This window comes from Pinus tabuliformis, chromosome J (genome assembly GCF_031772625.1).
Source record: "Pinus tabuliformis cultivar Carrire ecotype Pingquan chromosome J, CPIR1, whole genome shotgun sequence".
In the NCBI taxonomy this organism is placed as follows: Eukaryota; Viridiplantae; Streptophyta; class Pinopsida; order Pinales; family Pinaceae; genus Pinus; species Pinus tabuliformis.
Genome location: NC_142295.1, coordinates 1,521,977,707 through 1,522,000,953, shown reverse-complemented (window position 1 = coordinate 1,522,000,953; position 23,247 = coordinate 1,521,977,707). Strand labels below are relative to the sequence as shown.

The 23,247-nt window shown below is 38.5% G+C and overlaps 1 protein-coding gene across 1 annotated transcript; it reads right to left on the bottom strand.

The window, feature by feature from the left end:
• Nucleotides 1-232: 232 nt before the first annotated feature.
• On the bottom strand, nucleotides 233-727 carry LOC149233288 (uncharacterized). Its single transcript, XM_089382145.1, has one exon. It carries the CDS (start codon nucleotides 725-727, stop codon nucleotides 233-235), a length of 495 nt encoding a protein of 164 aa, XP_089238271.1.
• Between the last annotated feature and the right edge of the window lie 22,520 nt (nucleotides 728-23,247).

The following is a 23,247-nucleotide window of genomic DNA, read 5'->3' as shown; positions in this document are numbered from 1 at the left end:
CCTTCATCTTGGCATACCTCTGCCGTCGAACCCCTTGCTCTACACTTCGCACATTGGCCACTGTTTCTACCGTTTCCGTTGTTTCATCGCTCTCTGTCGTGTTTACTTCCGCTTGCAGCTGGGGCTTTTTTATTTCTGAACAAGCCATCGAAGCACCAACGCTCCTCTCTTGTGAGATTCTGTCGCCACATCTGGTCGAAGGAGTTCATGGGCAGCATGTGGCGATGACATCTCATTGTTGCTCATAACAGATGGTACAGAGATTTTCCTCAGGTATTTCTACGCTCACCCGGTCAGCTCCCGAAGAATTAGTATGTGACTCATCATAGGGGCAAACATTTCCAACAGTGGGTGCTGATCCACAGTAAGCGGCAGCGCCAGTTTGTGAACTCGTGGGCGCAACTTCTGAATAAAATTTGTCTCTTCGCTTGGATTTCCTTTGACAGGAGTAGATTGACAATAGCACTAAACCCAATGCACCATATGTGATTATGTATGTTTCCCAACGGGTGTTGTATGAGACGGTCATGTACCAAACATCCACACCTTCCTGTGGCATATTTGGCGTTGTCAGAAGGTCAACTTCCGACCCTTTGAGTGATAAGCCAATTGTACATGGTTTTGCATCTAAGGGGCACCAAAAAAAAGCAGCCTCGCTAGTTTCATAAACCTTGGCCTTGATTTCTATCTTCAGAAGGAAATTCCGCATCAACTCCCTGGCCGCCATTAGCACTGCACTAAATAATCAACCGGCCACTGCTACTGGGGTTTGGCCGCGTTAAAATTCAATCTCTTCTCCGTCATATTGTGCTTCACCAGAGCCAAAGGTGTAAGCATGCATTCGTTTGCTTCTTTGAGTACACTACTTACAGTTGATTATATCTGACATGTCTCACGAGTGATTATTGGCATCATTGGAGAGGGTGCTTGTGGTTAGCTGCTCCTATCAAGAAGTCTAGTTTGTAGTTCTGTCTCAGAACCAATCCTTGATGTTGATTGAATTTGGGAAGACACAAGCGTCCGACCTCTCCCTGGAAATCTAGGATCTTGCAAAGACTGATTAGGCATTTGCGGGGAAGTTAAGAGCTCTGTTGACTTCAGCTCAAACAAGTTTCCAACAGGCAGTCTGGCAGTTGAAGAGAGTCACATCAAAACCAGTTCATGGTATCCGGAGATAATTATTCCTCTGAGCAGGGAAGCATTATCGTTGTCATTTCTCTGAATTTGAGTTTTTTGGATGAAATTCTATCGCAGAATTCAATTCGGCTATCTACATGCATGTCTGTTTAATTTGATACTGTGCACAAGCTTTCGCTTATAGACAAATGGATGTGCCTCGTTGCAGTTGTATTGTTGAATGGTGAATGCAGTATAACTGGAGTTAACACTGATAGATGATTTGTAAGTCAAATTTTTTATGACTTGGCACATGCTCAAGCAGATTTTAAGAGCAGTATTGAAGCCACCTCGAAGCAGATTTGGTGTTGTCCATGGAACAATTTGAAACAACCTCTGAGTGAAGTGATTCGTGGAGAAGTGATCAGCATTGTGAAGTGAATTTGAAGCATTTTTGAAGACATTTTTTTGAAGTCATTTTTTTTTGCAGTTTCTTGTAGAGATTTTGGAGCAGTTTCTTGTAGAGATTTTGCATGATTTCCATAGCAGCTAGATGCTTTGAAGTTTGAAGTTGAGGACAGCGCTCATCTTCACATTTATATATTTTTGCATTGGTGATGTTATGCTCCAGTTCATTCTTAAAACAAACTGTGGACTGTTGATTTACCATGTGCCCAATTGTACCAATGTTTATTGTAGCTTGACGAGAAATGTTTATTATAGCTTAACTTGGTAACATCCAGCTTACTCAGGTCCTGCTCCATCAACCTTTTTCGCGACATTGTTGCCACTTGATAAGCCCTTACAATATCTTGTAGTAAGAGTGCAATATTATTTTTCTATTGCTGTTGCCTCAGTTGTGTTTTTTAAGTGACATTGAAGAAAAATGGCCAGACTTGAAGATGCATTAAAGTTATTGAATATCCTAATTCATTCCACTGTTGATGAGATGGTCAAAGTTAACAAAGAAACTCTCTTTGACATCCAAACCTCTCTGCAAACTGCACATGAGAATATTGAATTTTTGCAGCTTGAAACAAAGCTACAGCAGGAAGAATTACACCAGTGGAGTCATCATTCTGAACCTGTTTCTGTTCAGAACAATGAAGCCGACTCCCATAAACAGCAAGTCAATAATGTTACAGTTCATTCAGATAAAGCAGCAAAGTTACATGCAGATGCAGAGGTTCAGTTTGCACTTCCCAAGCCCATCATCAGACCTTGGGAACAGCTTGTCCACAACAAGCATAGAACTGGTCTTGGATATGACAAGGACTTGTCCTTTCATATTCCAGATTATGCCAAGCCCATTCAATTTCAGAGTGCTGGATTCATTAATGACAGTTCACCTGCTCCTTGTGACAGTTCAGCTTCAACTGTTCCAGATTCTACCCCTCTTCCACAACAACAACAAAAACAACAGATCGTGAAATGCCAACACTGTGATCGAGTTGGCCATCTGAAAGATCATTGTTTTGATTTTCATCCATGTGAGCACTGTCATAAAACCAGTCATTCTTCACACAGATGCTTCAAAAACAAACGTCCTGCAAGAACGAAGATTCATCTTGGATGGATCGCTTCTTGGCAATGGGCATCAACAGCCAAGAAGATATTCCAAACACATGTTAGAACTTGTTCTAGAGTATTGAACAGTCTTGCAGTTGAGTTTTCTCCATCTTCTCACCTTGTACCTGACAGGGGGGGAAATGATGGTCATCTACAAGCTTCAAAGTCACATCAAGCGAGCCTGAGCCACAACCTGCCACACCAGTTTCAGAGTTGCAGCCAGAGACAAAGATGCCTGAACATGCCTTCAGTTGGCAATCTGGGACACTTCCTCTAGCAGAAGACTCCAGCTTCTTGCCAGTTTTGGAAAAGTTCCAGGAATTACAGAGTTGTTGGTCATCCTTAAACCATCACAGATTGAGAACACTTCCTCTAGCAGAAGACACCAGCTTCTTGCCAGTTTTGGAAGAGTTCAGGAATTGCATTAAGCATTCCAGAGTTGTTGGTTATCCTTAAACCATCACAGGTTGAGACTTCCCTTTTCAGGTTGAAGTTTTACCTTTTATGCGGGGTGAGACCTCCCTTTTATGGTTGAAGGTTTCCCTCTTTGAAACAATAGGATCACTTCCTCTAGCAGAAAACTTCAGTTTCTTGCCAGTTTTGGAAGAGTTCCGAGAACTGCACTAAGCATTCCAGTGTTGGTGGTCATCCTTAAACCACCGCCCTTTTTTACCAACATTTCATAGAGCACATTCAGCCTAGTGCTGCCATGCATTTTTTGCACATTTTGTATTACAGCTCTCTTCTTGGACTCATACATAACCCTTCGGATTAAGGGGGGGAATGTTGGACACCTAATCCTAAAGGGTTAGTGTGGAAGCCGGAAAGACTAAGCAGTCCAAGAGACCTTGGGATCTGAATCCCAAGAGTCACCTATTGTACTATAAATGTGTATCTTACGTTAATAAAAAAAATGAATTCACTGATTTATCTTTCATATCTTTTTTGCTGTCCATGTGTGTTTAACAAGGTTGATAGGTGGAACAATCTAAAGAGCGCAAGATCATGGAGTGGGCCAAGCCCAAAACCTCCATTAACACCTTAAAGAAAGAGGAGGGGCGATCTATAAGTGGGCATTGTCAGTGGTGCAGACAAGTGGGCCAGACTGCAAGCCCGCAAGCTTGTAAGATGTTATTGAGCGTTATTAAAAAGGATATGGGAATCTGGGCATTCGGGCTCCAACTCAGTAGCAACATATGTATATGAGTGGGCCTAGTGAATGTCTGAAGCAATGACACAAGGTTATACTACAATAGAGAACCAGGGGTGTGAAATGTTATAAGGGGAATTAAAAACCCGTAGGCCAACATAAATGCTTAGTGCCTAGAGGCCTAGTTGGGGATGACAACACTTGGTATGATGGTGAAAAACAGGTAAAGGCACCAGGGGAAGGTGCTAAGGTGTTTTGACAGATTTGGTAGTGGGTCTCTAAATTAAATAAAAAGGAGACAAAGCCTATGTTTAAAGTCGACGGGTTCTATACTCGGAAGCCTGCAAGCCTATAAGGTGTATGTAATTCATCTTAAATAATTTCCTGGTTCCAAGGTAGTGGCATTTGTTTAATGGCTATGAACAGGTTGAAAGCTCTTTCGCACTATGTGCCATATTTGGAAGATATGCAAAATTGGCTATTCACCATGAGTTGTATGCAAACATGGATGAGTAAACAACTGGTTAAGAGCTTAGCAGCTCTAAGCATAGATGATTCAGTAACTGAGTAAATACACACAGTAAAGTTAGTGCCATTAGATTAATGGAAATTGCAGAAAAGTGTTGTTTAAAGATAGAAAGTTCCAGAATGCGCAAAATAATTAATGGATCCTGTCTTGAGCAAAACCGAGCCATGTCTTTGGTACACTATGATCTCTGTGGGTAATTAAGAAGGATGAAGAGACTTGCTGCAGTACTAAGTATGGAATGAGAAATAATTATCAACATGGAGGAATGATTAGGTGATCATTCTGTGACTTAATTTAGCTAAAAATGTTGAGTGAATGAAGCCCTTTCTCAGAGACTAATTAAGTTGCATTGGCCAAGCCATTTGATGCAACGACATAATGGAGATCCCTGTTGCAGTTATGAGATTAAATAAACAAACCTTTCCTATTCAACATGGGTATCCATGATGTTGCACGCCCTTGGGAAATGTGGTTGTTAGCAAAGAACACATAATTCACTGTGTAGTAATGTAAAAAAATCCAGGATTATTGTTGTGTTGAATGGGGATGTAGAGTTATTTAGTGCAAAAATATTCTATGTAAGGTGTCATATGTGAGTGGGAGAGCTGAAGGTGACTAGTGACGAGAGTTAATTGTTATACAAATTACTTAAGGGCCGAGACCAGAGCTGGATGAGTAGTAAAGAGCATAGTGCAAAGAAGATATGCAGAGAAAAAGGGAAAGTTTTGGGTGGAGGAACTGATCTGGTTTATAGATTGAGCTTTTGTATAGGGCTTTGTTTTCAATTTGAAAATTGTATGAAAAGCAAAACAAGTGTCTAGTGTAGGTGGTGGCTACATTCATAAGAGGTTGGTGCCTCTTGGCAAGTAGCATCTTGCTATCTTAAGGGGGTTGGGGCCTCCTATGAGTGGGTGCTCACAAACAACTTGATGTAATTAAGTAAGTGCTTAAATTACATCATAATAAAAAACAAATTGGTTGTTTTCTCCCCTTGGGTTTCCATGTAAAAATACCTGTGTCAGTATGTGTATGATGCTCAAATTGATGTATTGTGTGCTCATTTGAATGGTTTACATTGTTGTATGGATATTGTATTAAAAATACTCACATAAGTAATTGAAAAGAGTGAAAGAGAGTAAATAATTGAGCTAAAAGTTTTAAAATCTCACTAATTACTTATTTACCCCCCCTAGTAATTCCTTATTCCAATAAGAAGCCCAACACTTGACTTTGTCCATGGGTGACACTTCTAAAGAGTGTTGACGAGATGATCCCTGGGTTGATTCCATATTTTGGTTTCCAACCTCTACCTTTTCCAAATTTGGGGGACTAAAGGCATCAAGAGACATAATATCCCTAGGAATATGAATATGTGAATCTATGACTTTTAAGATGACTTGTCAAGAATAAGATTTGCCATCAATGGAGTGACGTGGAATACGTAGAATCATGGCCCCCGTGGGCATAGGGTCTTGGTCATATTCTATATTGGGATGGAGTTTTTGACCATTGCCAGGAGGTACTGATGGGACTACCGAGGAGGTAATCTCTTCCAGTAAAGGCAACATATGCTCACCATGCCAATCTACACATATAGAAGAAGACACCTCGTAAGCGTTATGAGACCTATTTGGGTCCACAGGTGACAGAAGCGATCATGTCCATAGGAAAAATGGTAGGTAAAGAAGGAATGTCAGGTTGGGTTAAAGGAAAGACTCCCATGGGAGAGGAATGTTTAAACAATCCTACTCCAACACTCTAATAACTACCAGAGTTATCTCCAGTGAATGGTACAATATTACTCATAGATGTAAGGTTAGTGGACGATATACAATAATCGAGCTGATTGATCGTGATGATATTGCCTTCATGGGGAAAGCGAAGCACATGAAACATCGAAGACACAACAAAACACATGGCATATAACTAGCTATGAAAAAGGAGAAAATTATAATATAAGGGAGCATTTATTACTTCAAAAATCAACATAAGCAGTCTTGCCTCCTAGATTGATGGAAAACTTTGGAATAACCCCATGAGGAACACAATGGTGTTCGTTAAAGGCTTGAAGATTAGTACTAGAATTCGTGAGTTCCAGACACCCGAGAGATTTCCAGCATGATGCTGACATAATGTAAGTGGAGGACCCTTTATCCTCCAAAGTGCGATATACGTCATGAGTTAAAATTCACACTGTGATATGAAAGGAAATTTGATGGGAAAGTCTACCATGAGGTGCATCAAGATCAAAGGTAATAAAATTAAATTTTGAGGGGTCCACTTCTCCAATGGCAGTAAAAAAGGCTTTGTGTTTCTGAAGGAAGTTCTGCAAAACCTCCAAACTAAACATGGCATAGGGTGCTTGGGCAAGGTCCTCAACAATATTCTAATGTTGGGTAGCCCGCACATTGGGATTTTGTGTTGACTTTCGGACGACACCCTTGGGCGGGCGATATACTAGTTCTATAGGCTTATCTAACGTGAGAGGTCTAGGAGAAGCAATAGGGGTGGTCGAGTCCTTAGGAGCAGAATTCGACTTGGGAAGGTGATATGATTTTGCTCATGTTGTTATGCTAACCTTTTCTTAACACGTTAGGATTGGTGGATTGATAGCAACAAGATGAAATTGTGGCCCCACATTGCCCCCTTACGAATATTGAGAAGCCTGTGCAACTGTTTTTTGTTGTGGTTGGGCTCGTAATGAGTGAGTCAATACAACAGGCTGCTGGGAAGCGACTGGTGATGCAAGAAAATGGTGGACTTCATCCATACATGGGCACTTGTGAGTTGAATGCTCACCTTGAAAATATACTTGAAGGGAACTTAAACTTACAATGTTGTTCACTCGTGCCCCCACCCTAAGTAGGTTGGTTTTGTTGATTCTCCTGAGAAAGTTTTTTCTTTTGCTTATCATTTTTGTTTTTTTTGCACCTTAGGTTGCTGAACATTGTTAAGTGACGTGGAATCCATGGTAATAATTTCAACAAACTGCTAAGAAGAAGTGGGTGTTTGTTGAGAGCCAAGGGCACTCGCTGGGGCTTTAGAAATGACCATCATCTTCCTAGCTGAGCAACTAACTAGCTCATGGTATTAGAGGAAAGAGAACCAATCACTCCATGAGAGTGTGGTCCAGGTTTGGGTCATTGCAGGTTTGTTAAAGGGCAAGGAGAATTAGGAATAATCTTGTATAATATGCCCGCTTGAGAATACACCAAATCAAGGTGCTGAGCAAGTAAAATAGCTTGCTCCTTCATGGTTGTCCCAATCATAACGACATCCTGGGCAATTTGAGGTTGAAGGAATCATGTGAACCAGTCTCTAAGAACATCATCAGAGAGTCTAGTTCATAATAACCTCTTGCGTCTTCTCCACTCATGTATATGGTCAGAAATGTGGGTGGCATCATCTTGTTTAAAGTTGGATGAAAGGTTAGTCTTGAGATCTTGTCGTGTATGTAGTTGAAAATGATTTAGGAAAGTCCAAGCCAAGGAAGAAAAGTCGCTATAGGATGTGAAATCGAGTTTTATTTACCATTTGGCAACATCACCTATCAGGGTACATTGGAAAAGTATCAACTTCACATAATCATCCACCAAGGAATTGGATAAATACCATAGATGAAAAGTGGTGATACGTGTCGAAGCATTTTCTTGAGGCTTCCCTTCGAACTCAGCACTATCATCCAATAGCTTGGCAGGCATAGGGGTCCATTAGGGATCATTTCAGATGGGATCATTAGTCAATTTATCAAGAGGAGTGAGAAAATAAATTTATAATTGACCATTCAGATCATAAGGGCTGTAACCCCCATACAGACCATAAGGTCCGCCCATCCCATAATCAAAGGCAACATGAGTAGGACCAAGGTTATAATTCATCCCGAGATTTTGATATCCTAGGCTAGTAAATGAGGTGTAAGTATTATGCCCCCTATGGGAAAATACCCCCAGAGAAAAAAGGACCCCCATAGGCTTGAATTCCCATATGGTTATACTCAACACAAGGGAATGGACCTCCTTGCACAAAAGCGCTAGTATAAGCATTAGAACTCATAGGGATAGAAGTGCTAGTGGGTATAATACCCCCAGGTATACTGGTCCCTCTCGAGAAGAAGGAAGTTCTAGAGGAAGGTGTCCCTCCAAACATAGAACTTGACCTCGGTTGAGATCTACTGCCATAAACAAAGTTTGTCCTAGGCTAACTAAAATCAATGGACAATCCTCCCAACATGTTTCCCAAGGTAAAGATGACCGTAACCAAGTTAGGAACCCTAGTTTGAGATGAATCAAGAGTAAATATCCCAACACCTGTAGGTTGCCTAGAGCTTTACCCCAATCCAAATGCGAAGCTAGGAAAAGGTAATGACATAGAAAAAGATGGAAAACTTGATGAGGTCACAAAGGTGACTAATGGAATGCCCCAAGAAAAATTAAGAGGTGTAAAGGGAGGTTTAGACCCCGCCACACTAAGAGGTGGTAATAATGACATGGAAGTAGAGGTTTCTGCTTTAGAAGGTAGAGTGGGGCTTGCCCTTTCGTAGAAGAAGAAATGTTTTCACTGGCCATGAAAGGGACTTGTACGTAATAAGGCTCACTACCTTCAAGTATCAATTGCAGTGGAATTGGGTCGAGAGGGTCAATCAAAGGTGGATTAAAATGACATATGGGACTTTCATCGTTTACCTCAACAAGTGTTCAACAGTGACATAATCATCCTCCCTAAGCTCAAGGTAATACCACCAACCTGAGTATGGTATGAGTCTTCCAATGTAGAAATTATCTTATGTCCGTGTGTTGGTGAACCCTAATCTTTAAGAGAAAGGCCTACCAGTCTGTGAGAATGACAATTACTTTGTTTAACCATAATGAATATAAATTTATTAACCAATTCAGTTAGTAAGACACCCCTATGGCCAAATTAAGACTCAGACCAAACAACAGACACGAGAAAATCCCTTAAAGGTAGTCACATGCAAACCAATCCTAGTACCATATTTTAGATGGCCTTCCAATCAACTTCTTACTTGTAGGATTTCAACTCCACAAATAGAGCGGTCAAGGGGAAGTTAGGGTAGAGGGATGGTTGTTGTCCACAACCACCACCTATAGGGTGTTTTTCCTAGGAATGACCACTAAGGTACCTCCATCCCATAGGGGCACTCGAATCTTGGGTTTCTGGGTAGTCAGCCATTGACAAAGGATTCCCTATCACAAGTTGGGTAGCGTCGAGGAGAATCGCTCACATAGTGACCTAAGCCTAACCCCCTCTTAAGCAGGTTTTTGACACGCTCCAGTTTTGTAGAGGGACTGTGGAGGAATTTAATCTCCCTATCGCAAGCTTGCTTAGTTTGTTTTATAGTCTTGGACTAGTTTACTCACACACCTAGCTCCAAAAACCTAGCATAAGCTAATGTTGTTCTAGTACAAGCAAAAATAAAAGACAAGTTTAGTGAATTTTATTAAAGCGTTTATTTTAGTGGTTGTTATTTACTCAAAAGGGAAATGGCATGAAACTTGAGTGGTTTGAATAGACTCTTGTTAGTAAAACCCTAATGTAGCTATATGCCAATGCATAATTATCCTTTCAATTGGATGAAAGCTAACTACATGAGGGTAAAGAGTCTTTTCCTTTTTTCAATGAAAACAAATTCTACAAACACTCTCACTAAATTTTCATGAAATTCACCAAGTTGATAATAACAAGACCCAAAAGAAATCCAGAGAAAATCACTCAAAAGAGCAAAAAAGAGACCCCCAAGCAAGGAAACAAGACACTCAAAAGCTCAAGAATTGGGATTTGCAAACAAAAGAGCTCAAACACAATAAAAAAGGCAAATGAAGAGCAAAAAGACAATGCAAAGAAAGTAGGGCTATAGCCCAATGTATAAGCAGACAATGATCTACACAAGTCAAAACCCTTAACCCTGATTCAAGGATCAACTAGCAAGGAATGAGAGAAAACAAAGAATTTCAATTTTGATAATAAGAACATATGAAAATCGCTCAAACAAGCCTTTCTAGTGATGATTTGCACAACCAAAACAAATTGAAAATAAAACCCTATCAAATGCAAGCAAAATAATGGCTTGAATTGGATGAGAAACTCAATGAGTAACCAATCAAAACAAAACAAAATGCACCATTCAAATGTTAATATGAAACTAGACTAGTATCGTAGAAAAAGTAGTGAATATAGATCTAAAAAGAGAGATCCAATTCTTGAGTGAAAGAACCCCGAAAATCAAGCATAAACAAGTCCTCAACGAAACTCTTAAAACTTGTGAAATACATGGATTAACTTCACATACAAGGCAAGATCAGATCTTATATGTTTCGTAACTAAAAACAATAGTAGCACACAAATATAAAGGTTAAGAATAGTTCAAAGAGAAAGGAGTTGAAATCACAACTAAATCAATTAGCCAAGAAGGCCTAACAAGACAAAAAGGAAAATTTAATCCAAAAGACAGGGATGGATTAGATCTGTAGCAAATGTGGTCTCAGATAAGAAGCTGAAGAATAGAATTGGTCAAAGAAACAAATTCCTCTAAGATATCTCAGAATGTCTTAGGATTCCAAGAAAAACTATAGGGAAGGAAGCTTGGATAATGCGAGTATAACTGCAAGGATGTAATGGTAAACCCAACAGTTCTGAGGTAGATCCGCTCTATAATCCGTTCTGTGCCTACAACTATGGAAGAAATATGAATAACTTATCTTCAATCGACCATAAATTCCTCATTCATTTTTTTTCGAGGAATTCAAATATGTGGGTTAATTCAATCAAATTATGTACATAAAAGTCCATAATTTAATTTTAATCCCACAATCTGTTATTCTCTCATATAAAAAACATAAACAAAAATTTAGATCTAAGATTTGCTCAAATCTGAAGAAAATAAAATTGATGCAGATCCAAATGAATCCATACAACCACATAGACCTCAATGGAAGAAGGAGAAAACAAAAAATGCAAAGAAGAAGAGTAGATCTAATAGATTTAGGGCTGACTCCCCAGTGGAGTCACTAAAAATGTTATGGGAAAATTTGACCTAAGCAAGTAGGATGCTTTTAACTAGTAGATCAAAGAATGATCTACCTAGATGTGAGTGTGTGAGAAAAAAAGATCAAGAAGTCAAACCTTTTTTTTCCAATCCACACAAACAAATTCATTCAACACTCATGCAATATGCTATAACAAAATGGTCGAAGAATTAATACCTGTTACCCTCGTAGGTTGGTGTAGTCTCTTGAGTCCGATGCCGAGAAAACCCTGCTTCCACTTTAAGATATTGCTTCCTAGTGAAATAAGAAGGACCCTGCACACATGCAAAACCAAAAAAACCAACAAAATCCTTCTGCAGAGGGCTTATTAGTTAAAAACAACATGCACCAATATAACATATGATTCATATTGCATATATAAGAAAGGAACATGTAGATATATTAATCCAAAATGATAGTACAAGAAATGTATACCTCCCAACAAATGAGACTTCCTCTCAAACCAATAGCATGACCTCCTCCTCCCTATACAACACAACTCCTTTGCTATAATATGGATACTAGATCTAACCCCCTTTCCTCTTGGTGAGACTATATAGGTTCATTCTATCGTTTGGGAGTATGTATCTAGATACCTAGGGCTTGAGAGTTAGCAAACTTCTACAATAATAGACCCATATCCAACTCATACACAAGTGGGTCAAGTTGGTCTCGTTGGGAATGAAAAACTCTTTACACAATTACAAGCTTTTTCTCAATTATCTCAATTATTAAATAATTATATCTCATAATTATAAAATTATGACAAAATAATTATGAGAAATAACTCAATCATGTAATTCCACCCTTTTAAAATGGAATAAATCTCACATAAGTTAAAAAAAGAGGTGAAAGGGGATGCATTCTAACCAGCAACTGAGGTAAGTTGAACTTGGGATTCTCTCACTATAAAGGAGTGACAAATAGGGTTATAACATTAAGATCTCTAACTGTTTCTTTTTGGTACTAAGGTTGTTTCGTATCATGACTCGATTGAATCTCAAGATAAACCTTCCACCATTTTCGGTTGGTTGTTTTCTCTCTTTAATTCGATTAGGTTACCTATGTTAGAATATGAATTCATGTAGAAGGAACAATTCATGATTTGTCTTTATTAATGAATACTTAATCTGTTACTTTAGTATTGCCTATTCTTCAGTTTGGAGTTTTTGCTAGAGGCATTTAACTTAGGCTTTGGTTATCCATGGAATTTTTTGTTCATCGTGCAGTGGAGATACAAAATCAATCTAGTATTGCATAGGCCACTATAGAGATCAAATTTAAGTGTTTTACCAAATAACCTTGCTTGTGTGAATTCAAAATGCAACTTCTTATCTGAAATAGGAAAAAGGATTGCAACAACTTTAGTTCCTAAGACAGCCTGTACATCTTAAAGTACTTTTGCATGCTAGAACAATGAAAAATGGTTGGTACACTTGTTCATGCATATGGTTAATTACTACATTTTGAGCTTATGAGTAATCTAAAGAACAAATTTATATATTGTGACAACAAATTTAAGCTAATAAATGCTAGTCCTCGTTCATATTATCATGGTCTGTAAATGGTAGAGAACAAACAGAATTACTGACCATCATTAAATAGTAAAAGTAGGGGGATATGTTAGAATAATTTGATGTGTATGTAACATCCCATTTTCTATGCGATGAGATGGGTCAAGTTTGATTAGGCTGCAACGAAGTTAAAAGTTGCAGCGGTGGACCGAAGCCTTGATGGGTACCTTCCACCTAGTAGATAAATGAGATTGTCCTAAAGTATAATATTAGAAATGATGTCAAAGAGATCATTAATATTGGTAATTTACTTATAAGAAAGGGTGTTCCCTTGATATTGCGTGTTAGACAGGTGCTATATGGGTCAGATGATCTATTGATGGGTTTTCGGTCTTCAACTTTTCTTAACAGAGGGACTATTCTATGCCATTATCTCAAGAGACATGTCGATTTGAGCTTTATATCAAGAATGCTTGGCATTATTGTTTCTCCTTTATCTATCTTGAAGCTAAAATTCTTGGTTATGAGGCAAGCAACCAGAGCTGTTTGTGATAACAAGGTTTATGTTCATTAGTAGGGGCCACTATGTTCACAGATTCCACATCATCTGTTAGTGAGGGGTTTAAGTTGAACTTAACTCTACCTCAGAGGAGTTTGATGGTTCAGTCTTCCATGGTTAGTCTATAGTAAATTACACTCTCTCTATTATAGAAGGTTTCACTATATTTTAGATTAAAAAGTTGATTGTGTCAACGTTGAAGCAGTTGATTGATCTCACTCTTGTTTCAATTAAGATAACAAGGACCTTAGGGAGTTGTAAGATAAGGTGAGCTAGGGCATTGACCAACATATTAACATGACCTCATACATTGGATAACATTTTAACATGACTAGGACATTAGGTACTATGTAGGACACTGTAAGTTGAGCTAGGGAACTAAACACGATCTTAACATGAGCTAGGATAGATTCCTACAACACCATGCACATGTGTGTGCAACATATCCATAGAGCTACACAATGGTTTACAGGTCTGGGTGAAGGATTAAATAAATACAGAGGATGTGTAGGTCTCCATCATTGAAGCATATGTGCATATACGTGTCAGCTATAGATAAGATATGGTCATTCAAATTTTAGTTATAGGATATTTCATGTTATTTTTAAGACATGAAATCACACGTGTTCCTCCTAGTTGATAAAGGAGAAAGCAGGGGCATAATTTTATATTTTATTCAATTCAACAACTAGCAATGAATTACCATGCTATGTTTTCCTATAGTAGATTTTATTCAGAATCATTGAGAAAGTGGTAATAAGTTTTGATAGTCAATTGATGAAGACATTATGCCAGATCAATATGACATTAAAATTAAATGGACTATCTCTTGAAAATATTAAAAGGGCATGTCAGATCTTGTTGATTGCAGATTAATATAGTTTAACATTTTCTTTAGGACATACAAGAGCTTTCTGACTACCTAACCTATGTGAAACAATGGTTATGTGAGGAATTTTGTACATGACGATATCGTTGTAATTGGCATATTATGTATTTGGGGTAAGGTCTTGTACAATAGTTGACAATGTCTACTTCCTCCTTGTTTCTTGTTCTATCACATGACTTCTCTTTCTTAGGGTTACTTGTTCCCCATTGATGCTACTAAATGACACTCTCTAGGATTAATTGAAAATCATATTTTTTATCTACAAAAATGATTTATGATTTCCTTCTCTTGTTATAGTTCTTTACAAAACACTACCCAACCACTTATTACTGAAATTGCTTCATGTGCAACTCTAGCCAACAATCTCTCCCTTACTAAACTCACTTTACACAACTCTACCCCTACATAGAAGGCAAAGATAAAAATCCAACGTACATGTGTAATTGTTCTTTAACAATTACCCTTCATTTATAAACCAAAAAAGTAGGAAGAGCTCTAAGGAGTGTACTTTAGAAGGAGAAAAAACCCTGAAAAGGATGTCTAAAGTTACCATTGTGATTGTGGACCCATTGAATCTGAATATGTTTCAAATCATATTTCATGGGTTCTTATCGATAAGACCAAGAAAATATATGGTGGTTGCTCTAAATAACGTTGGCAGAAAATAGTAAACAGGTCACAATTACTGATCTCTATGGAATGGTACAACTATTTTACCTTAATGAGGGAATTAATAAGATCGGTGGAACGAAGAGCAATTTGTGTCTTTGGTGTCTAAGAACCAATGGATAAGTAAACCAACGATAGAAGGAACTATTTTAACTGACGATTCATGTTTAGTAGCTCACAATGCAGAATTGGTACTTTTGAAGAAAAAAAATTATTAGTAGGAGGAATGCTTATAACTAATTTTGGCTAAGTGTCACGAGTTAAAGATGATAGGAAAAAGAAAAATAAGAGCATGTTAACGATTGTTGTGATTTGGAACAATCAGGGAGAAACGATTGTTTATGCTCTTCTTCAACTAGGGCACATCTTATGTAGTATCTTAATTTCATTTAACTCCCTTTTCCTCAATGAGTGGAGGGGATATGTATGTGAAATTTAGTTAGATACATGATTACCTTGTTCAAATAGACTCTATGAAGCCAGACTTTTAACTGTCTCTGTTTTGAGAAATACATATTATAGTTTGGTCAAAATCTCATTCTTCTTCAAATTTGCAAGCTCAGGTTCATTTAGATGAACAATCTAAAATAGGAATCTTGTAAACCATTTTAGATGAGCATCGATGGCAACCTTGCTTGGAAAAGGTAGGATTTAGGGTATGTTTAGAAAAGGTGGGATTTAGGGTGCTTGGATGGAAACTCCTATTTATCACATCTTGAAATTAGTACCAGGTACAATCACCAAGGATAAGGTTAAATAAATTCACAATTACCAAGACAATGATCTTATTTAAGGCTGAAAACTTGTGTGAAGTTGTTGTAAACCATAACCTAACCCGTCACCATAAGAATTGATTTTTTGGGTTAATGGAGAAAAATAATGCCTACTATATTTTTTTAGGCATATTAGGTCAATCAAAGACCCCCTTTTGAGGAAGTAAGCAACTCTAGGTTTGTTTATAGTGTTGTCCACTACAAACTGTAGAAAATCCATCTAATACCTTACAAGCCTTCAAGACAATTAAATTGAAGATTCTCCTCTAGAAATCTTTTCAGGATAAAAAACAAAAGAAACAAATAATAAAGGGGATGTTACAAGTGTTATTAGAGCTCATAGGTTCTACACTTGGACCTAATGTGCCCTATGACGAAAGGAATACAAATTAAAGGTGCAACACTCCCAATAAGTTTGGGGTTGAGGGGATATTCATAGTTGTGGATTTACAACACTCATAGTTAGGACAAATAATTTAATATGCTTACCTGAAATATGGTCTAATGCTAGGTTGTCCTAAATTTGGTATATACATTACAATGGTAAGCTTGGTTGAAATTACTTGGGGTTCTACCTCTCACTTAATTGGTTTAAAATAACATCCTGATTTTGTTGTTCCCAAAATTAGGGCTATCAAGGCTGGGTGAAAGGTATTCCAATTAAATTTTGGCATCTCTTCAACCTTGTTAAGGATGGAATTAGTAGTGAAACTAGGGAAACACCCTTACTAGCACCATCTCCTTGGAAAACATAGGTGCAGACTTGAGAATCTATTCGTATAAGAGCATCTCTGGAAAAAAATTTGCTTCTCTAGAAGCAACGGTTATCCTCATGGTCCTTGAGTCTGAAAATGAACTTTATTGAGTCTACTTTTTCTTAGTGATTTATTGGGTTAATTTTATGATGTTCCTTGAGTATTTCTTTTCCTAAATACTCAGTTTTGAGTGCAAAAGCATTAATATTCGAATAATAATGAGATTGGTGGTACTCTATTAAACGATTCTAAGTTGTATATATCATTCAAAGGAAACCACTATTTACATCACTTAAAACAAGATTTCTAGCAATTAGAAAGAAATAACCCATCTATTTAAAATATGAAGCAAAATTACGTGCTAATGCTTGCTCTCAAACAAAGATTCAATTTGACTTGCTTCATATTTTTTAGTTGCAAATCATTTGAGAGGATTTGAAAGACATCACTTTCCATATAACTTCCTTTTTTAAAATGGTTAGATAGTTTATAATAACAAAAGCATTACAAATCGTATCCTAGAGTATGGTACATGTGCCAAATCTTGCAGGAGTTTGTTACATAGATCACCCAAGGAGGTGTCTTATGTTTTAAGTATACAAATGACCATTGTGGCTTCATAAAGCTCATCCACACTAAATTCATTTCTTCATCAAATAACAAAGTGACCAAACACATCACCTGGAATAAAAACGTGATTTGACTCTAGAGGCTTAGGTGGAATGAGTCAAAATCATCACTTGAAAAAAAAATGGTAGGAAAGAGGCTACTGAGCTTAAGATTGATTTCATTGCATGAAAATAATAAGGTACAACAAGTTCTATGAAATTTTTGGAAGTATCTTTGAAAATCACACCTTGAGGTAAGATGTTGCATTGCATGACAGATACTTCCTTATGCTAAGTGTATGGCATATTGATTTTGCCAATATATCTATGGATTTACACTGACCACAATGAGAATGGCACATTAGTGGGCTTAATATTCTTGGTAGCCTCACTAATCAACCAAAGGCCCTATTAGAGAGGTATCATGATTTTGAGAATTTACTTGAAGTAAATTGAAGCATTAACATTTTCAAAAGGTTTAATATACATAATTTGACTCAAAGACATGTAAATGCTTAGAAAGGAAAAACATAGTTAAAATTATAATATGAAAATCCCAATTGTTGAAGTAGATAATATTTGGTGTACACCATTGTAAGGCACATGGAGTTAGTTTCTTTGTAAATGGTCTCATTACAAACTTAGGAACCTTTTCAATTTAGTGGATTATATTGTCAACATTTGTTTCTTTACAATTCTTTGTGCATTCTCACATCTCTAGTAAGAGGAAACATTGTAATAGCTTGAGCTTGATAGTGGTGCAAAAACTAGCAGGGTTTCAAGTAACATATGTGCACTTCTTGTCATGAGAAAATGCTTAAGTATGTTTTAAATAGCTTTGCCACAAACTATTATTTTATATCCTTACCTTAACATCCCAAAGCTCATACCGGTCACGCTTCTTATAAATCTTGGGCATTACATTGAGGAATACCTTGTATTGAAGCCTGGGCTATTTTGTAGTGTATCATCATGTGTATCTTACCATATGTCAATGCGATTTTAAACTTGAAACACAATCAGATTTGAGGATACTGATCACTCATTTGTATACTCACATCTTTTGGCATAGATTTATGCCTTTAGTTGCTTTCAATATTTCTTATTTGTGGGTAAGAATGGAATTATATGCGAAGTAGACGACAATGATGTTTAATTTCTAACAATTTTGTGGTGAGCAAAATGGATCAAGAGGCATGATTGTGCACTGGTTGTAGCATTTTACACAAAGTAGCATTGAACAACTTTCTAAGTATAGAATAGAAGCAAACAATTGCCTAAGTTTCAATGGGTTGGAAAACTAATTTTGAATGTGCAACTAATTTATAAATTAGTTAAATCATTTTATTCTTGGAACTTGAGTTTATATCTTTAGTAAAAACATGGCCATCATACCGAGACTTCACTGTCTATGTCAAATTGTCCTTTTGCGCCTTTCTTTTACAATTGTATAAACTGTTTTTGAGTGCATGCTAACTTGAAATGTCCTACATGGTTTGAATACATTCTTCTACTAATGAACGTGGAAATTTAAGAATATGATGCATACTAATGAGGTTGCAGGTACCGAGGCAACATGTTGAGTTCATCTGGCAAAGACGACCATTGGAATGTATATATGTTTCTTCTTTTCTTCATTAATGCACTAACAACTGGATGTGTGTGGTTGAACATGGGAGGAATAGAAGACTTGAAGGCTCAACTTAGGGAATTGGAAACTGAGCTCAGGATCTACAAGGCAAAGATAAACAAACTTACTAGGCAATAGCAAGAACTAGTAGATTGGAATGAGGATTTGCAAGAACGCTTGCAGGAACTGACATGCCAGGTTCAACCCTTAGAGAAGGGAAGTGATGATGGCAGGAAAAGGCCCCGTGAGACTAAGAAGGAAAGAAAATATGTCTAGTGTTGGTCTTGTGGGGAACAACACATAAAACGAGGTTGTCGTCATAGGCTAAAAAGGAAGGAAAACTAATTTTGTTTTTGTTTTTTTTGTGTTTTTTGTTTTTGTTTTGTTTTTTTGTTTTTTGTATTTTTGTTTTGTTTTTTTGGTTCACGGTCGTTGGGTGGCCATTACATCCACAGAAAATATGGGCAGATCAACCCCGAAAGGAATATTTTAAACATCGTCCAAATGATGAGCCCCAATTTTTGGTACAATTTGGGCTCATATTGGCCTACTTACCTTGCTCAACCATTCATATTTTACCACTTATGCATTCATTTCTTAGTATATTCGTGTTGTTTGTAGGAAGAAGGGCAGGCATTATATCTATGTGACTAATACATGATGATTTCAGGTTCTTGGCATTAAAGAGAGCAAAAGACCACGCAAAAGGAGACAAGGAGACAGCAAAGGTGACATTGCGGGTTCATAGGGAGGTTGTCCACAGTCTTGATGACCCTCCTTGTGATTTTCACCTTAACTCCGAGCTCTAACAGCTCTCCCCACCGAGCTTAATGGCAGCCAACACGTTCTACAGGATCAGCAGTTTTACAGCAGTTTGACTTTCAGTTGGACATCCAAGCTCCACGAATGGAGGAAGCCAGCCTGATCTTCATTTTGTATAAATATGAAGGCCGTAGCCTTTGTTAGGAGCTTTTTGAACTTTTGGACTGATATTGTAATTTTGAGCATAGCTCGGTGTTTGTTTTTGTAAGCCAGTTTTGGCATGACATTAGACTTTTGATTATGAATAAAGGCAAGCAGATTTGGATCTAATTCTGAGCTTTTAAGGGAGCTATAGCTCTTAGGTTAGGGCCCAACCTGAGAGCAATAGATCTTCTCTTCTTGTAGTGTTATTTACCTTTCTTTCCAACATTTTGTTTCCTTGTTTTGATATGCATTGCAAAGAACACAGGTTGCTGATTTGATTTCTTTAATAAGATTGAGTAGGATTAGCTTATGGTTAAATTAATTTTAGCTGCTTAGACTAGGATAGGAGGTTTGTAATCCACTGGAGTTCCAAGAAAAGGTTGTTAGTGCCTCCACTGCCATCTATGTTTAGGGATTGGGGTGCAGTCTATACCAACCACCAAAAAACGCAGTCTTTTCTACTTTTATGCAAGCTGCAACATAGTCGGTTTAATCATGGATCCTTCCATGCATTTTGCTCTTGGGCCATACTTCGTCATTACAATTCCATGCACGACTTTTCTTCATGATTTACAACGTTGTTCATTGGTTTAATAGCACAGGTAGCACTGGTTAATGAATTCTCGTTTTTGGTGCAAGACATAAGTCATTTGTTTTATTTACACTGCTCCATATCATTCTACTTCCTTCTTCTTCTTCTTAACCTCTCCTCAAGCCACCTACTCGACCTCTGTTCAGCTCGTTTACCTTCCAACTCATCCATTGCCACGTAGCTTCATCTTTTTGACCTTTCGTTGCTGCCATCCTTCTATCCACCAACCAACTCCGTGCACTCTTTCTCCATCCTGTTTCTCTGCCCCTGAGTCATCACAAGCTCCATCTCCACCTTACCTATCCACCCAAACCGTTCCATCACTTCACCATCACCCAAAACTTCCACTTACAGCACATCTTGTAGAAGTTAGCAGACTTCCTGTAGAATTCCTTAGTTTCCTGTAGGATCCCCTGCAGACATCCTGTAGAAGCCTGCAAACTTGGTTGCCGAGCATCTGAACGTTGTAGACTTCTGTGGACTGATGCTAGGGACCCTCTGGGACCTCTCCTAGCCATCCTGACCTTTCCCAAGCTTTCTCTCCCTTCGCACCACCTCTGCACAGCCAAACCCTAATAAGAAACAAATTCATAATCACTCCATCCACTTAAGCAAAAATACAAAAACAATGTTCTTTTTCATAGAAGTAGTTTGAGTTCATGCATTTCACATCATTAGAAGTAATGGCATCATTTGTAGACATTTTCACTCTCACTATTGCACCATAGAGGTTAAACTAGTCAGATTAGGGTTTACTAGGGTTTCCATACTTTGGTTGGCTTCCAGTTCATTTTTGCAAAGTAGATCAATCTCCCTTGAGATAGCCTTCGTCCATCATTTAGAAAGCTTCTTCTGAGAGCATATAGAAGTTGGCTTGAGCCCTAGCGGACTTGTGCCAACTGACCAAGTGACAGGTGCGACAAGAGCTAGTACTTGTGCATACAGCACCGTCGCTTCCAAGTTTGTACGAACTACCGGGTTGATAAAATTAGAGATAGGAAGCCCCAGGAGTTGTAGCATTATTGCTACAATACTGGAGCCCACCATCTTTTTGGCGCCGTTGCCGGGGAAGCGTCAGAGTATTAGTAATTGTTGCTTTTCTTCTATTTTCTTACTCTTGCCTTCTGCTAAGTAGTTTATTTCATTTCCATTCTACAAAAGTAGCATAGACATTTCCTGCTTTCATAGATTAGCATTTCCTGCTTTCATAGATTAGCATTTCCTGCTTTCATAGATTAGCCTTTCAATTTTGCAAGCGTAGACTAGCATTTCCATTCCTGCAATTTCATTTGAGCAAAATAGATTAGTTCTTTCTTGCTTTCAGTTTAATTCTGCATCTTTATAGTTAGTTGTAGATCAATCTGTTTCAGTTTTGCAGGTACCAAAGGAAAAAAAGCAAAAACAATCAAAAAAAAAAAGAAAGTCTTTTCCATTTCATGCCTCGTAGGAACCGAGATAAATCAGGCAAATTCCTACCCAACACCCCCACTACATCACTGAGTCACCCTTCTCTCTTCTTTGGTGACAGTGACCCAGAAGAACCTATAGGTGAACATCCCGAGATATACAAAGACCCTATAGTAGAAGAAGAGTTAGAGACCACTCCATCTGAAGCTATGGCTAACAATAGAAGAGAGGATGAGAGAATAGAAGGTGCCTTCCCCATCCGAGAGACCAATGGAGAGATGAAAATGAAGAACATTAGCCCCTCCGCTTACCTCACTTCCATGGACTGACTACTGAAGATCCTGATACCTTCCTGTTTGAGTTTGCTGTCCTTTGTAGAACCTATGACTATACTGAAGATGAGAAAAAGCTGAAACTCTTCCCTTCAACTCTTAAGGATGCAGCATTACGCTGGTTCATGGGTTTACCTGGGAATAGTATCACCACTTGGGCTCAGATGCAGCAAGCTTTCAATACCAAGTATAGGGATTATTGTAGGTCTAAGGAAACCAAGGGAGAAATCTTTCGGATGACCATGGGAAATGATGAGTCCTTAGAGGATTATGAGGAGAGGTTCCAACTAAGCTATAAGCGGGCCAGGTGCACACTTGACCCCGAATCCCTAAAGTTGGTCCTGCTCCGAGGAGTCCCTGAAGACCTCTTAGATACCCTTCACATGTTAGCTGGGGGGGACATTTACCAACTGCCTTATGAGGACATCAAGACTGTGTTTCGAAACCACTCCAGGGCAGCTCGGAAACGAGGTAGGGGAAACCTCCTCTCAACTAGTGTCCCTTTCTCCAAACATGAGCTTGCAAATCAATTAGAAGATCTCAAGAGTGAGGTGAGACAGACCATTGCCATGCAGCTGGACACATTCAGAATCCAACAGAAGAAAGAAGAAGCTGAGAGAGCCTTGGCTGTCTTCTGCCCTAGGTGCACAAGGAGACACCCTAAGAACGAATGCCCATTGCATTCGGTTGAAGTATGTTTCGTTTGTGAGGAGGACCATCCCACAAATCAATGTCCAACCTTACCTGGGTTTAAAGCCATGTACCAAGGGACAGAAGCTCCCACTGAACCTCTCTATTACCTCAACCAAAGGAGGCCACAAGGATCTAGACCTTATCAGCAGGGAATGCAAGGGGCACCTCAAGCTTATTACAGCCCCAACCAATCGACTCCTATGCCTTCCTGGGGTCCCCCTGCTCATCCTTCCTGGTCCATGCCTCCTCCATGGTCTTATCCACCTCAGTACCCTACTCAACCTACTTCTCATTCATATCATTCACATGCCCAGCCACAGCCTCAGTGGAATGCACCTCAGTCGGGGTGGAGGCCCCAGTACAATACTCCTCCCGCCATTTTGCCTCCACCACCGGTTCAACCTCAGCCATTACCTCCTGCTCCTCCAAGGCAACCTCAAATGCCTGCTCAAC

What these genes read in the sequence shown, in the direction of transcription:
- LOC149233288 (XM_089382145.1), bottom strand. Translation starts at nt 727, where the DNA reads ATGGCGGCCAGGGAGTTGATGCGGAATTTCCTTCTGAAGATAGAAATC.